Raw genomic sequence first — 14,757 nt, 5'->3', positions numbered from 1 at the left:
AAAAACACCAAAAAACAGACAAAGTTGCTTCAGGCAGGCATGCAAAGGCAGCAAGAAATGACAGCCGACAGAGGGAAGAGACAGACTGTAATGTTTCAAAAGAGATGAATATAAAAACATGAGGACATTTTAGAACACAGGCACAGATCTCATATATGAAAGCACCGATAGCTGTAAGAGGATATAAGATAAAGTGTATGTCTGATGTGCTTTGATTAGCAAGCAACACAATGTCATGCACTTTAACCACACTCATGAACGTCTGTATGTCCGTAAACTGGTAGGTATGTATGTGTATTACATGTATGCGGAAGCTTAAGGAGTCTTCCAATTTGGAAAATCCACTTACAAACTTTGTTTCCCAATTACACTCTACTATTGGGGCATGACTTATAATTTCTAGGATCAATCATCATACTATCAATTCCCAGTTGGGTGTTTTGGTCCTTGTTCACTGTTTAGGTGTCTGTAGCTATGAAGAAATCAGTATGTGAGGTGAAAAGCTGTGTGGTTTTCGTACACATATTCGTGTATCTACACTCCATGCACACTACATCTATATCTACCTATCTACTCACTCCTGTCTACAGCTGGGGAAAGGTGTACCAAAACCAGAAACAACACCTCTATGTCCTAAAACATCTAAATGGCCAAAAGCTACTTGGGAAACATAAGCACGAAAACTACATGCACGCCTGCAGTAATGTACCATGAAATCGTGAAGTAACAAATTATTTACAAATGTCTATTTACAAAATGCAAGAGAAAGCTAACAGCTGAAATCCTCCTTCCTCGACTTACACTTCAAGTTTAAACATTGTCAAACAGATCTTTTATTTGCATAATTATTTCCTTGGTAATTCTAAAAACCCAAAGGACTTCTAAAGTTCTTACAAGTTTTTCATTGCATTGTCTATAATGGCCAAGGACTGGAACAATCTAGATGTTCATCAGTGGGGGAATGGCTAAAGAAATCATGGCATGTCCACAGAATGAGATATCACGCAGCCATAAAACAGAAGGAAGAAGCACTTTATGTCCTGACGTGAAATGATGTTGTGGTACAGGGGCACCGTTAACGTTGGTTGTCTCCCGGAAGGGGAAGGCCGTGGTTGGAGGATGAGGATGAGCAGGAGACTTCACAGTATACCTTTTTACACCTTTTTAGTTTTAAACCATGTAAATGGATTACTTATTTTAAAAAATAATTTAAATTAATTTTCAGGTTTATCATAGAGTACATTTACATACATTTGGCTTACCATCATTTGATCACAAAATTTATCATTGAAGGAGTTTGGGAAGAGCCTGGTGACTGATGTCAGACGATTCACAACGTTCAGTGTCAAGCTTCGATAATCCCCCAGCATCATCAACAGAGGTCGCATGTGTGTGTGGATTTGATCTACCTCGATGGTAGCACCTTCTAAAAACTATTAAAAAAGGAAGGTTACAAAGGAAAACAGAGAGCAGAACAGACTTTACGAGAGAATGGAACTCATACTCGACTCCAGCAGCAAGTTTGGGAACTAGTAACTCTAATTCACAAGTTTCCCTTGGGAAAATGAAACAGTAACCACATTTATTGCAGAAGTTTATGATGAAATGAGGAAGACTGGTCATTACTATTTAATATTTTAAAAGGCTCAGTCTGACTATGAAACAGGTAGAGACACTGTAAGAACGCAGTGTGTATTAACCACAGACAGACCTGCAGGCACACAGACAAGGTGAACAGGAAGAACTCAGTGCAGAATTCACCCAGCCCTCACCTTTCTCATACAGGCTTCTCCGGCCTCCTGGAGCTCACTATTCGTGGAGTTGAGGGCTTTGAAGAGTGCGGCGATGATCTTCTCTCTGGACTGAGGGAGGTAATTGCACGCAGCAAGCGCATCTTGAGGGAGAGAAACCAATACAATTTCATTATTAATCTGAAAAATATATGAACAATTTCCTTGTCTAAAGGCTCTTCTCAAGCAACATAAAACATGAATCACTAGCTCTCCTTCCTAGTATGTGGCCCTGAGAAGGACAAAAGGACGCATGGTCTTCTACACACATGCTCACTCTTATCTAGGAGTCAAGTCAACAGCCTGCCAGAAAAGCCAGAATAAATCTTACACTGTCCAGAGGGGGAAGGACTAGAGGGAGAAAAAACAGTCCCCACTGACACCCCTGCCCCCAAGACATCCTCAGCGGGGGAGAGCAGGGCTCACCTGCAGGCAGACGCACGCTGAATTAACGCAGAGGGCATGGCCTGGGACCCGGGGATGAAGGGAACAGACACACAGCCCAGCTGCTCTCCACTACCCATGTCTAATCAGGCAGCCTCCTCACAACTTGGCGGGGCTCAAGGCTTGGCAAATGCACATATTCTTAGGAAGGGGGACATAACCCAAGTTCTATATGTTAGTTTAAGAGACAGCAAGAGTGATGCCCCTGTTAGCTAACAGGAATGCAGGAGAGGCACCCTGAAGAGAGGAACCCCAGCAGGAGAAGTGAGAAGCTGACCCACATCCCTGTGGTGCATCTCCTGCTCTCTGAATTGCCGCTTCAACAGCCCAGCCCCACCCTCAAGCCCAGGTATTACGGTCTGCCTCTCAGCTCCCCTACTTCTAATTCAAGGAGGGCTCTCACATTTTATTAAGTGGTTAAAAATCAACAAAGCAAGAGACAAAGTCAACTAAAAACACTTGTTTGGGGTATTTATTTACCCCTCCCCCCAAGGGGGGGACGAGGGTTTCTAAGCACGAGGGCACGTCCTGATACAGCACATCCTCCTGAACTGCACAACTGCTGTGCTAACAATGGTAACTGCCATGCCCCACGAAGGCCGACATGGCAGGATTCCCAAACGCTTCTGAAGCATTACAAAGCCCAGAAAGGTCAGTGTATCTTACTACATACTTTGATTTGGATGAAGATGGCAATATATGAATGGCACGACAACTCTCTTAAGCCAGAATATTAGATTCTTAACAGAATGTAGCATAAAGAGTTTACTATAAATTCCATTGCTTACTATAGAGTGATAAATTTAAGCCCTAGAAATCTATATAATCCGTTGACATCTCATTACACAGTTTGATAAATATACAATTTTTTGATTCTAACTTAAAAAGACCACAAAAAGCCAGAAAAATTAGACAACAAAAAAAAGGCCACCGTCTCCTTTCACTTTTGTACTGAGTAACTCAAGCAGATTTCTGTTCACTTACTTAATGCTGCAATTCGCAAAGGTACAAGCGATGGCAGGCTTTTATAACAGGGCAGCTTTGTTAAAGCGGAATCTTCAGCCTCGCACAAATTTAACAGCTGCAAAAGAGAAACGGATTTAATTTAGCCTGCTCTTACTGTGAAGACATCATAACCTTGCAAATAACAGAACACAGCAATCTTCCACCCACACTGCAACACAATTAATAAGCTAAACTCAAATCCTCAAAAATTTAAGTATCAAAATATGACTGAGCGTCCTTATTCTAAAGCAAAACTCAGCCAAGCTCATTAGTGAACTAAATCCTTAGACACTTTCTCACCCACTCTGATACCATAATGTTTTTTCTTTACACAGAGGATCACTTTCTCTAATAGCAAATTCCATGATGGTGGTAGGTCTCCAACTTGCTCAGAGCTGCTTCTCATGCTGTGAGCCAGTGCTCAAGAAATATACGCGCTCCAATTCACATATGTGAGTGGTAATACTTTTTCTTCCTTTTTTGATACAGGATAGCATAAAGAAGGAAGCTGAACATCACAGGACTACTGTAACTCAGAGATCCCAGTGGCTGTGGCTTCCAGACATTTTACTATAGCACTATATACATACATATCTAACATCTAGAATGTCACATATGGCGTTCTATTACTACTTTCCCCTTCTATTTACATCCTGGAAAAAATGGTACAGACTTTTACTGTTTTTTCCCCTCAAAGATTCCTACCTAGTAAAAGATGTACAACAGCAGAAAAAGATAGACAGTGAAAAGCACTTCAAGTCAGCACCCTGTTCCACCCCTCCGAGGAAACCGTTAGCAGTGACATGTACGACCTTCGGAAACGCTCTCCTCGTATATAAACACATATGCGCGCGCACACACACACATACATACGTACACAGCTATGTCTCTATCGACAGAGAGTGCTGAGTAACTACAACATAATCCAGAGTCCCAAATCGTTACGGCCATCCCCAGAATCCCCTGGGAAGATTTTAGACAGCAGATTCCCAGGTGTGACTCCAAATCTACTGAATCCAAATCTCCAGGGAGAAGACTCAAGAGTCTTTATTTTCCAAAAGATCTTCACATATTTTGATGCAGCTAATGCACTGATAAACACCTGGAAAAATCAGTTTCATCCCCCGAGATTTATCACAACACTAGCCGGTTCTGGTCTTCAGCTTACTCAGGAGTTTTCCACGCAGGTTAAAATACATCTAGAACCACCAAAGGGAGGCAGCCCTCCCGTCCTCCAGCGGCCCTCCTGGACCCTCGGTCAAGTCTTATGAGCAAGGACTTTTATACAAAGGATGTAACAAGTATAAAAGATCAAAGCTAGACCACATGATCATACGACCATCCGTCCAAGCAAAACCATAGGACTTAAAAAAAACAAGACAAATTTTTCATAATTGGAAATTCAGACTTAGTGTGGATCAGGAAGAATTTGCTTCCTCGTGACTTCTGCTTCAGTTTGCTCTTACAGCGCCTCCAGAAGTATGACTCAGGTCTTGTAAAAATTTCAAATTGGGACTGACCACCAGACCATTACTGTATTCTATGAATTAATGCTTCTAATTTGACTGTATCAATAGTTTAATTTCTGTTTATCGTGGTTTAATATCACCCCACACTGGAATGTTTACCGTGACAAATACTTCTAAGAAGCCACTGCCACTGCCTATTGTCTGGGGTCAAGGGCCAAGTCAAGTCCGCTAAACAAAACGAGAACCCAGCAGGACAGTGTGCCGATTAGGAACCCGGCTCTAAAATGAGTCCTGGCTCCCGCCGAAGCTCCACAGCCCCTGCTCCGTGGCTTCTGGTTCTAACAAACCCTCAGGCTCAGTTTCTGCATCTTCAGAATGACAGGAGTCAGTGTCCATACTTCACGGGGTGCTGGCAGCGCCACGCGGGGCATTCACGGGAAGTTGGTTCTCAACAGTGCACGGCACATTCAAGTGATCAAGAAACTCAGCAAGCTGGCACTTGCTCCGTGCCAGTCTTATTCTGAGCACCAGCTGATTCGAGGGTGATTAAAGTAGACGGTACACTCTTCTCCCTAGAATACAGCTTTAAAGCCTCAAGAGCAAGCTTCCCTGTGGAGGGCCAAGAGAGTTAGGAGGACTCAGAAAACACACACATTTTGTTGACCGTCTCCAGTCACCAAGCCTACCTTCTCCCCAGCCCCAGATTTAACATACCTGTGCAGAGCTGTGCCAGGCTGTGGCTGGTTACCTGTGCTCACCACCCGTGCCTTCTCTGAATGCTGCCTGACCAGTCTTCGCACACAAAGACAGGTTACCAGACACACGTCATCACCATCCACACCACGCCGCACCACCACCCCCCTACCTCTGTGTAGAACACCTTATGCTCCACCACGTTAAGGTCCATTGTGAAGAGCCGGGGCTGCAACGTGGTACAGAACGTGTTCCCTTCCATCAGGCCAATCTGCGCGTTGGCAGGCTGGTGCCTGAGCAAATGCTTCTTAGGTGGGACCATATCCTGGAGGACCTGGGACAGGCAAACAGGAGGCACCACTAACCAGATGCCCCTGAAAAAGGAAATGCCCCTCTTCACAATATTCCAAAACCACCACCAATTTGCACACCGAAGATGAGCCCAAAAGTTATTACACACGTGCTCTCGTTAGCAAAGGGAAGTCACGTTTCATGTGTTAAAACTGGGTCTGGGATAGGTACACACCAGACACACTTAATTCCCACGGCTACAGAGTAACGTCTCTTAAAACAAACAACAGAACAAGAGCAAAACTACCGACTGCTCCACAGACCCAGCAAGCCAGCCTCCTATTCTCTTGACGCTGACATTTACCAATACAGCCCTTAATATAAGCACACTGCTTTCTGCACATGTGAAATCAAAAAGAGCGTGTATCTAGCACTTTGTGAAGTGGACACGAAATCATAAATTATGTATCATTTACAACTCAAATTTCAAGGAAAAAAGTCTTAAAAGTTTTGCTCAAATTACCCCAGTTCCAGCGACAGCAATCTCACCTCTTTGTGGGGTTCCATTATGGCGGTCACACTTTTCCCAGTGACCTGGGCCAATACCTGCAGTGAGTGCATAGCCTGCTTTCTCACAGTGGAGTTTGGAGAGGTGACTTCTCGAACCAAGTCATGTGTCACGTGGTGAAAAGACTTCTCCTGAGCCGCCACGATCTCCTCGGCTCTCTCCTCGTCTTTTAAAGGTGTTGCACACCTCATCAGAAGCTGCTCCAGGGTGGTCTTTGCCATGGCAACTGCCCCATTAGAAACCTGCAGGCGGGGACTCCTTAGAACGAAATGGGGATGCTGCCCACGGCACCCAGGTCTCCTGCACGCTCGCCTGCCATGAAGGCTGTCACTGCGGGGCCACGCCCCTCCGCCAGCCAATTAAACAAGACTACTTCACAGCCTCCACACGGTACTTCAGTAGCTAAATCACCTTCTTAAAGGCCATTCCTGCTTGTCAGTCAGAAAAGAAAATGTGGATCCAGGCACGAACCTCATATTTACCAAACAGTTAAGCTGGCAATGCCTGCCATCTTCTACGTGTTTGCGTTACATCTGCATATGGGTTCATACAGAATGCACCTGTGAGAGAATTTCTGCAGCATGGTCGCTATTTAGCCCTATGGCAAAACTAAGTAGGATCCCCTTTTAGAGGGGCACTGTGCTAAGTACTCTGGCCTGTGACTGCTCTTTATCAAGGCAGATAGGTCTTTAGATACCCAGAGAAAGCCTATGAGGGTTCTGATCTGTCCTTTTATTAAAGATGCTGTGCCGAAATCTAAGCTTCTAGAAAAGCGTATCTGCAGAACTGTCTCAAACTCCTCCGGGTGAACTGGCTTTCTACAACAGCATGGTTGGGCTTGGGGCCACCCGCCACCTACCTCTCCAGTTAAGTCCATCATGACAAAGAGAAGCGCTTTGAGGAATGTCTGCTGGTTCTGGAGAACCCAAGTGAGAGGCAACCGCTCCATGAGAAACTTAATGGATACCACACCCCCCAGCTTTGCGTACCAGGCCTGCTCATAACAACACGCACACAAGCGCTCCACAATGTAAGAAAACAGAGGCAGCTGGCACGCCTAAGAGAAAAACAAACACAGACCATAATGTTACTGCATATTCTTAAACTGCCAGTCAACTCTAGATTGACTGCCCGTGGGCACAAACACCCCCAAATAGAAGACACTCCTCAATCCTTCCTTACCCTCTCCTTTGAGCCCAGGATGATACTTGCAACATCAAATATCACAGCCAGGGCCACCTCTCCAATCTTGCAGAGTTCCTTCTCTTCATACGCCATACAAATAGCTATTGCATCAATAAGAACCAGGGGATCCATTCCTTTCGACCCATTTTCTTCACTGTGAAACATGGCTGTGCTGGGCTGGCTGCCCACCTGATAGCAGGGTAGCAGGAAAGGACCTGAAAGGAGAGGCAAAAGGCATAGGAGAGAGCAGAGTTTATTTATATGAGCGTTCTTGTTCCGCAAATAGCAAAACTACCTCATTTTGCCCTTGAGGTTAGGAATTCAGGAAAAGTCAACCCTGGTACTTGAGACCAACTTTCGTTACACTACAATTATGTATAACCTAAGTAGTCTGATTCGCACTAAGGCTATTTTTCAGAATGTTTCCCATTATACACTATATTATTTTCAGATTTTCTCAATCACAACACAAAAATGTATTAGTTTAAAATGACAACCACACTGAGGTATCTTCTTTAAAAAAATCACTAAGCAGGCCAAGAGGCACAGCATCGTAATGACTATGGGTTATGCCCTGGACATTTCTACCATACAAATAACAATAAAAAGCAACAGCATCCAGCTATGACCCCCAAAACAGTCAGAGAACAACCTGCCAGCAACTATTAATTAATGCCTCGCAGGTACCCAACACTGGGTGAGACGGAAGTTACGGAGAAGCTTACAGGTCTGCTGCAAAGATAATGTTAACACAGAGGAAACAGTGAGAAACCACCTAAGTGTTAAACTGTGTAGCACTGACTGTTCAGGCCAAGAAGAGCTCAAAAGGGGAACGGTCTGTGTTCTGCAGTGTAGTGTTCCAAGAGAGCTGCCCGCTGATCTCCAGAGTGCGGGCTTTGAGGACACAAAGCGGGGCAGCGCTACTCAAGTGTGTCCACTGACCAGCGCTGGTCTGGGAGGAGTGCAAAAGCTGAGAGTAAGTGATCAGAAACTTCTACAGCAATTGGTAGTGCTGTGACATTTTTGCTGTCTTTTCCAAAAGCACCAGTCTGCGATGGACTGGAAGTAAAAACAAAGAGAGAAACAGAACCGGTCCTTCAACACCCAGAGCCTGAGAACTCCTGAAGCAGAGGCGAGGAGCCATTCCAGGCAGGGGGAATGGCATGGACGACCATGGAAGGAGCAGAGACAAGCACCGCGTGGAGACTCGACAAGACAGCTAAGAGCAGAGAGCAAGAGATGAAGTAGGGAGGGGAGGCTGGGCCTCGGGAAACACCACCATGGAGAGGAAGACAGCGACGAATGTGACCACAAACCGTCTCTCCGTTTTACATGCAGTGTCCAAAGGTATTCAGCCCCCATTTCTCATGAAAATCAAAGGGCCAAAAGACTAAATTGGGTGTATTTTATAGATAAAAACTTGGTAACAATTTTCAAGTTAATACAGCGCCCATTGCTGAAATACCAATGATCTCCATCAATGCAGTAAATGGAAAATCAGAAAACAAAAGCCAAAAATCCATCAGCCAAACTCAGCTCCTCCAAAACACACCCTCCTGCCGAGGTTCTGCAGCACCCTGAAAAAGTCAGATAACCACCTCCTCCGCCCACTCACCACACTGCTGGGCAACGGCCACCATGGTGTAGTGGCGAATCAAGCTGGCTACAAAGGGCAGGGCACTGGGCCGGAGGTCCTTAATGACAGCGGACATGAAGGCCCCGGTCAGGGCCTGCTCAAACGTCTTCCGAGCTGGAGTGTCTTGTGCTTTGTAGCGATGTGATATGATGACATTAGGTATGGTCTTTTCTGTAAAGCTGAAAAATAAAAGTTAAATTGATCAGCATGACACTTCAGTCCTGAGCTGATGATTCCACTATGACTTATTTTTTTATTTTCAACCTGCCCACTTTCTTCTTGTTCAGAAGGGCCTGAATGAGTTAATTTTTACGCTTTATTTTCAGCAACACCTGGAATCAGACACGATGAAATCCATTTGTACATTTATAGCCAGTGGTTCGAGATACCAATACGTTCTACCTAACGTGAGCACAGGCAGGACTCAGGTAAATTATAAAAGGTGGCACATTCAATATCGCCATAATTATTTTCTATTTTAAGAAAGCTGATGTTTGATTTTGATTTTTTATAATGAAATAAGCCAAATTCTAACGAGAAAAATCAATGATCAAATAGGGATGAAAAAAGCTATTACTTAAAGACAGTCATATACCTGCTATTCATCGAAAATCACGGAAGTGCAGAATCCAATGGACTGTGGATCTACTGACGAAGCATTTACTGCCCATTATACAAGATTAACTAAAACCCAAGAAGGCAGAAGCAGGGAAGCACACACCAAACACAAGGATAAGAAACTCATCAATATTTAAAAAATTATTAGTTTCTTCCAACCCTGAATAGCTCCAGATAACAGAAATTTCGATGACCAGGAATCCACCTCTAATTTTTGCCCTCTAACTCTCCGGTTCTCCCTTTGATGCTAACAAAATACATGGAGGCCCTTCACTTCCACATGGGACATCTTCAACCGGAGCAGAGCGCTCATGTCCCCACTCCACACCGGAAAACCTCAGCTCTTTTCCAGTGTGTAACAACACTCTTTAAAATGCCACTGGGGTCGACATGCCCACAACAGATACCTGATTCCCACTGCCACCGAGCCTGCTCTTCCCCAATGTTCCTGACAACTCAGTGAGTGGCATCTTTGGCTGAAGCCAAGAAGACCCGCGGCCAGCCAGAGTCAGTCAGATCCCTTCGTCCACCTGCTCTAACACTCAGAGCAAAATCTGAAGTCTTCAGCGTGTCCTCCTGAGGCCCCACCCAGCCCTGCCCTCCCCCCTCCCTCTCCCCCAGTGTGCTCCAGCATCACTGGTCTCCTGTGGTGCCCACCAGGAAAGAGCACCTTGCATTCTTGCTCTTGCGTTCATTCCCCGAGCCTGGGGTGAGCTTCCTCTGGACGTTTTCACAATTTCCTCCTTCAAATCGCATGGTGATCTCTGTTCAGCGTCACCTACTTGGAGAGGACTTCTCCGATCACGCTATTTTTAAAATGCCCCTTTCAGGCCCTACCCCTTAGCCCAATACACTTAATAGCACTTGTCACTACCTCAAACATTAGACATTTGTTCCTTTCTGCTTGTTGTCCGCCATTTCTACTAGAATGCGAGTTCCTTGAAGGCAAGGAGTCTTGTACACAAACCTGGAACAGTGCCCAGGAGTAGAAGATCCTCAATCTATGACAGCAGTGACAATGCAGAGAGATGAGAAAGGACGAACTTATAGTACATGCATACTGAATACACAGAGGGTAAAAGGATGAAAGTGGACCCCTACTCCACGCCATTCACAAAAATCAATCCCAGAGAGGTTAAAGATCAAAATGTGAAGGACTAAAACTGTACAGCTTTTAAGAGTATCCAAGAGGGTATCCTGTGGGATGGAGGAAATCATTTCTTACAAATTATATATAAAAAGCACAAAAGGAAAATATGTCAATGTGATTACAGTAAAACCACGAGGTTTTGTTTATCAAAAAATCCTGCTGAAAGGTTCAGAAACGACACCCCAGTAGCCATAAGCACATCTGGCAGAGAGACCTTGGTCTCTAAACTGTCATTTCTTCAGGAGCCCTCACTCCTTTCACAGGGAATGGTGATTCCAAGGCTGGGGGAGAGAAGGCACAAGGTGAGCCAGAAACATCTTGTTGAGCTCCGAAGGGCGCTCAAAAACGGAGGGGGACACGTCACAAGAACATAGGAGTCAGCCTGGAGGGGCTCTGACTAAATCTGGACAATTTGGTCATTAAAATAAATAATAGGTTGTCATTCATTAAATAAAATAAGAATCCATGAGTCCATACTGCTATAAACAGATATTAGAGAAGGAAAAGCTCTCCTTACTTTACAAAAAACGGAAATGGAGTTAGAAAATCACCATTTTATCTCCATACAATAGAATATTATTCAGCAATAAAAAGGAGCAAACTACTGACAAATTTTACACAATGGAACAGTCTCAACAGGATTACGCTAGGTGAAAGAAGCAAGACACAAGAGATCACATATTGTATACTTCCATTCATAGGAAATGTCCAAAAACAGTAAATTTATGGACAGAAAGTAGACCCAATGTTGCCTGGGGCTGGGAATGAGGATTAACTGCAAATGGACATGAGGGATCTTACTGGGGGATGAAAATGTTCTAAATCTGATTTATATTTGCAACACTCTGTAGGTTACTAGAAATCATTAAATTGTACGCTTAAAGTATACGAACTATGGATCTGTAAAGTATACCTCAATAAAGTTGTTAAAACAAAAAAAAGAAAACCACCATTTTGCAATCATCATACAGACATCACTTTAGCTGGGGCCCATTTACATTTGACCACATACTATTTTCTTTACTCTTGATTCCTTCTCCCATCTCAGGATTGGGGAGTTTTCATTCTACCTGAACGAAGATCTGCTCGTGGGAGATTTCTGTTTTTATCTGAAAACATCTTGATTTCACCCTCATTCCTAAGTCATATTCTCAGTAGACATGATTCGCGGTTGGCAGTTATCTTCTTTCAGACTGAAGATTTATTCCACTGTCCAGTGGCTTCACACCTGCCAATCTATCACTCATTTGAGGGTAATCTATCTTTTTGTCCTGTCAGCTCTTAAGATTTTCTCTTTATTTCTGTTATGTAGTTGTTTCATTATGATGTACCTATGTGTGGATTTCCTTTATTTATCCTGCTTTAGATTCACCGACCATCTTGAGTCTGTGCATTGTTCTTTTTTTTTTTAAGATTTTATTATTTTTTTTTTTCCTTTTTCTCCCCAAAGCCCCCCAGTACATAGTTGTATATTCTTCGTTGTGGGTCCTTCTAGTTGTGGCATGTGGGACGCCGCCTCAGCGTGGTTTGATGAGCAGTGCCATGTCCACGCCCAGGATTCGAACCAACGAAACAGTGGGCCGCCTGCAACGGAGCATGTGAACTCAACCACTCAGCCACAGGGCCAGCCCCTGTGCATTGTTTCTTTAAAAATTTTTTCATCAGTTCTGGGAAATTCCCAGCCATTATGTCAAGTATTATCTCTTGTCTCTCTTTTCATTCTCCTTGAGGGTCTTCAAGCAAACTGTGCTACTTTACTCTATTCTTCACGTCTCTTACTCTTTCTTTTGAATTTTCCATCTTTTTCTCTCTCTGTATGCTTTCTGGGTAATTTCTTTTGACTTATTTCTCATCTAAAGATTCTCTTTGAGCTTTTTGTTTTTAATCTGCTTGGGAAAGTTTTACAGGTTTCTATTTCTTGGAGTATTCTCAAGTTTGCCTTTCACTTATTTTAACACAGCGAGCACAGTTATAACCCAGTTGTGGTGATCCTAGCATGTGACGTCTGTGCAGATCTATTTCTGCCTTCTCTTGATCCTGCAGGCTCTGACTCCAGCTGCCTTATTTCCTGCGCACTTGGCTATCTCAACTGCTCTCTCTTCCACGCTCTGTTAAACACCTCAGCACCTACTCTGTACTCAGCATCATTTGCGATGCTGTGAGAAACGTGACAACATAAAGGAAAAGCCTCTTCCCTGAAACTTACAACACAGAAAGATGACATACACACATTATCACAAAAGATCATTATATAAAAGTCTCAGCCTTAAGGGATAAGAGCAAAACATCGGGCCAGCCCCAGTGGCCTAGTGGTTATTTTGGCATGCTCCACTTTGGCGGCCCAGGTTCACTTCCCAGGCATGGCCCTACACCACTCATCTGTTAGTGGCCACGCTGTGGCAGCAGCTCACATAAAAAGAAAAAAAGAAGGTGGTTAGCAACAGCAGTTAGCTCAGGGAGAATCTTCCTCAGCAAAAAAAAAAAAAAAAAAAAGGAGCAAAACACAAATATCACATGACAAATATTTGGAGAATGGCAGGATCATTATGGACTGGAAAAGCAAAACAGCCACGGAATGTCTATCATGTACCAGGTGCTGTGGATACAACAGTGAGCAAAAGAGAGAGACAAGGACGTGACCCTTGTTTCTTGAAGCTTATACCCAAATGGAGGAGGCAACAATAAAGGCATCAGATTACAACTGAGATCAGTGCTAATTCTCAGGCTCCCTAGTTCTCCTTTCCATTTTCTCTAAAGGCCAAGAAGCATTACTAGGCAGACAGCGCGTCATTTTCCTGACTTAAGGAAGATACTCATAACACTAGGAAATCTGGGCGGTCCTCTCCATCCCCAATTCCTGAAGCAGGATGCATCTAGGGACAGAGGATTCAACTGCCCACATACTTAGGGTGTGCAAGGAGCTGGTAGAGCGCGTGCTTATTGTCCTCTAGACTCATCATCGCCACGAGGAAGCATTTGATCACCTCCCACGCCTGCCTCCGGTAGTAGGGCTCAGTATTGGCGCTCTTCAGGCAGTCCAGAGCAGTTTCAATGGCCTACAGCAAAGAAACAGAAAGACTATAGTTTGTGCTGAATTACGTGATTTTGGAAAGCTTTCACTGAAAGCATTTGCAGCACCCGAAAGAATCTTAACGCATATTTTCTCTTGAAGAGAGCACAGTGGGCCTACACAGACTAACAGATAGTCACCAAATGAAACCTCCGGAGAAAGCAATAGAAGTATTGTGAAATAAGGAACTGCGTCGTGCAAATTAAAATGTAACATGGAGTTTACCAACTTCATGCTTCAATAGCCAATGGGAAATTCCAGAAATTACGTGACCCCAGAAGCCTCTTGTGATAGATTTGCTGGATTAAACTAGATACTGAATCATCCACACACACTTATCAAGTCCTCTGAAAAGAATAACGAACTTGATACAGACCACAGACTTTCCAGTGTCTAAATTCAAAGCTAAAAGACGGCCTTCCTAATCTTTCATTAAATTCTCTAACAGATAAAAGGGTTTACTTCATTTTTTCAGAAAACCTACAAAGCTACACACACATTTTATCCTATTCAATTAGGTTAACCAGGAAGGTGGGGGGAGGCACTTCACACAAAAAAATCATTTGAAGCCTTTAACAGCTACGATCTTCACCTTAAATGATAATTACACACAGAAAAATCAAAGAACTAATCTGTGTTAAAGATTAAAGATTTATCCAGGCTCTGTGTGAGGAACCAGAGAAGGGCCTACAGGAACGGAGGACCGGTCTCCAGCACACACAGTCGCTCAGAGCGACAAGGGCCCCTCACTCCATCACCCCCAGCTTCCGTGTCTGAGTTCTTCCAGGATACTGCAGAACTGGCCTTTCTCCCACTCACTGCCTCTGATCTCGTCACA

At 44.0% G+C, this 14,757-nt stretch overlaps 1 protein-coding gene across 8 annotated transcripts in view; it reads right to left on the bottom strand.

Moving 5' to 3' along the window:
- Nucleotides 1–14,757, bottom strand: part of TRRAP (transformation/transcription domain associated protein) — a 117,281-nt gene that overhangs the window by 67,323 nt on the left and 35,201 nt on the right. For 7 of the 8 annotated variants that reach the window (XM_046667796.1, XM_046667800.1, XM_046667799.1 and 4 more), the window contains exons 22-30: nucleotides 13,754–13,905; nucleotides 9,061–9,260; nucleotides 7,443–7,660; nucleotides 7,120–7,317; nucleotides 6,242–6,502; nucleotides 5,574–5,735; nucleotides 3,219–3,315; nucleotides 1,773–1,894; nucleotides 1,263–1,433 (exon numbers count right to left, since the gene is read on the bottom strand). In XM_046667796.1, the coding sequence (XP_046523752.1) occupies nucleotides 1,263–1,433; nucleotides 1,773–1,894; nucleotides 3,219–3,315; nucleotides 5,574–5,735; nucleotides 6,242–6,502; nucleotides 7,120–7,317; nucleotides 7,443–7,660; nucleotides 9,061–9,260; nucleotides 13,754–13,905 (1,581 nt within the window). The remainder of the gene's footprint in view (nucleotides 1–1,262; nucleotides 1,434–1,772; nucleotides 1,895–3,218; nucleotides 3,316–5,573; nucleotides 5,736–6,241; nucleotides 6,503–7,119; nucleotides 7,318–7,442; nucleotides 7,661–9,060; nucleotides 9,261–13,753; nucleotides 13,906–14,757) is intronic. The other variant, XM_046667798.1, reaches the window with a different exon arrangement.

The sequence above is a fragment of the Equus quagga genome, chromosome 7 (genome assembly GCF_021613505.1).
Source record: "Equus quagga isolate Etosha38 chromosome 7, UCLA_HA_Equagga_1.0, whole genome shotgun sequence".
In the NCBI taxonomy this organism is placed as follows: Eukaryota; Metazoa; Chordata; class Mammalia; order Perissodactyla; family Equidae; genus Equus; species Equus quagga.
Note: the sequence above shows the minus strand (reverse complement) of the source record. Positions and strands in the feature narration are given on the sequence as shown.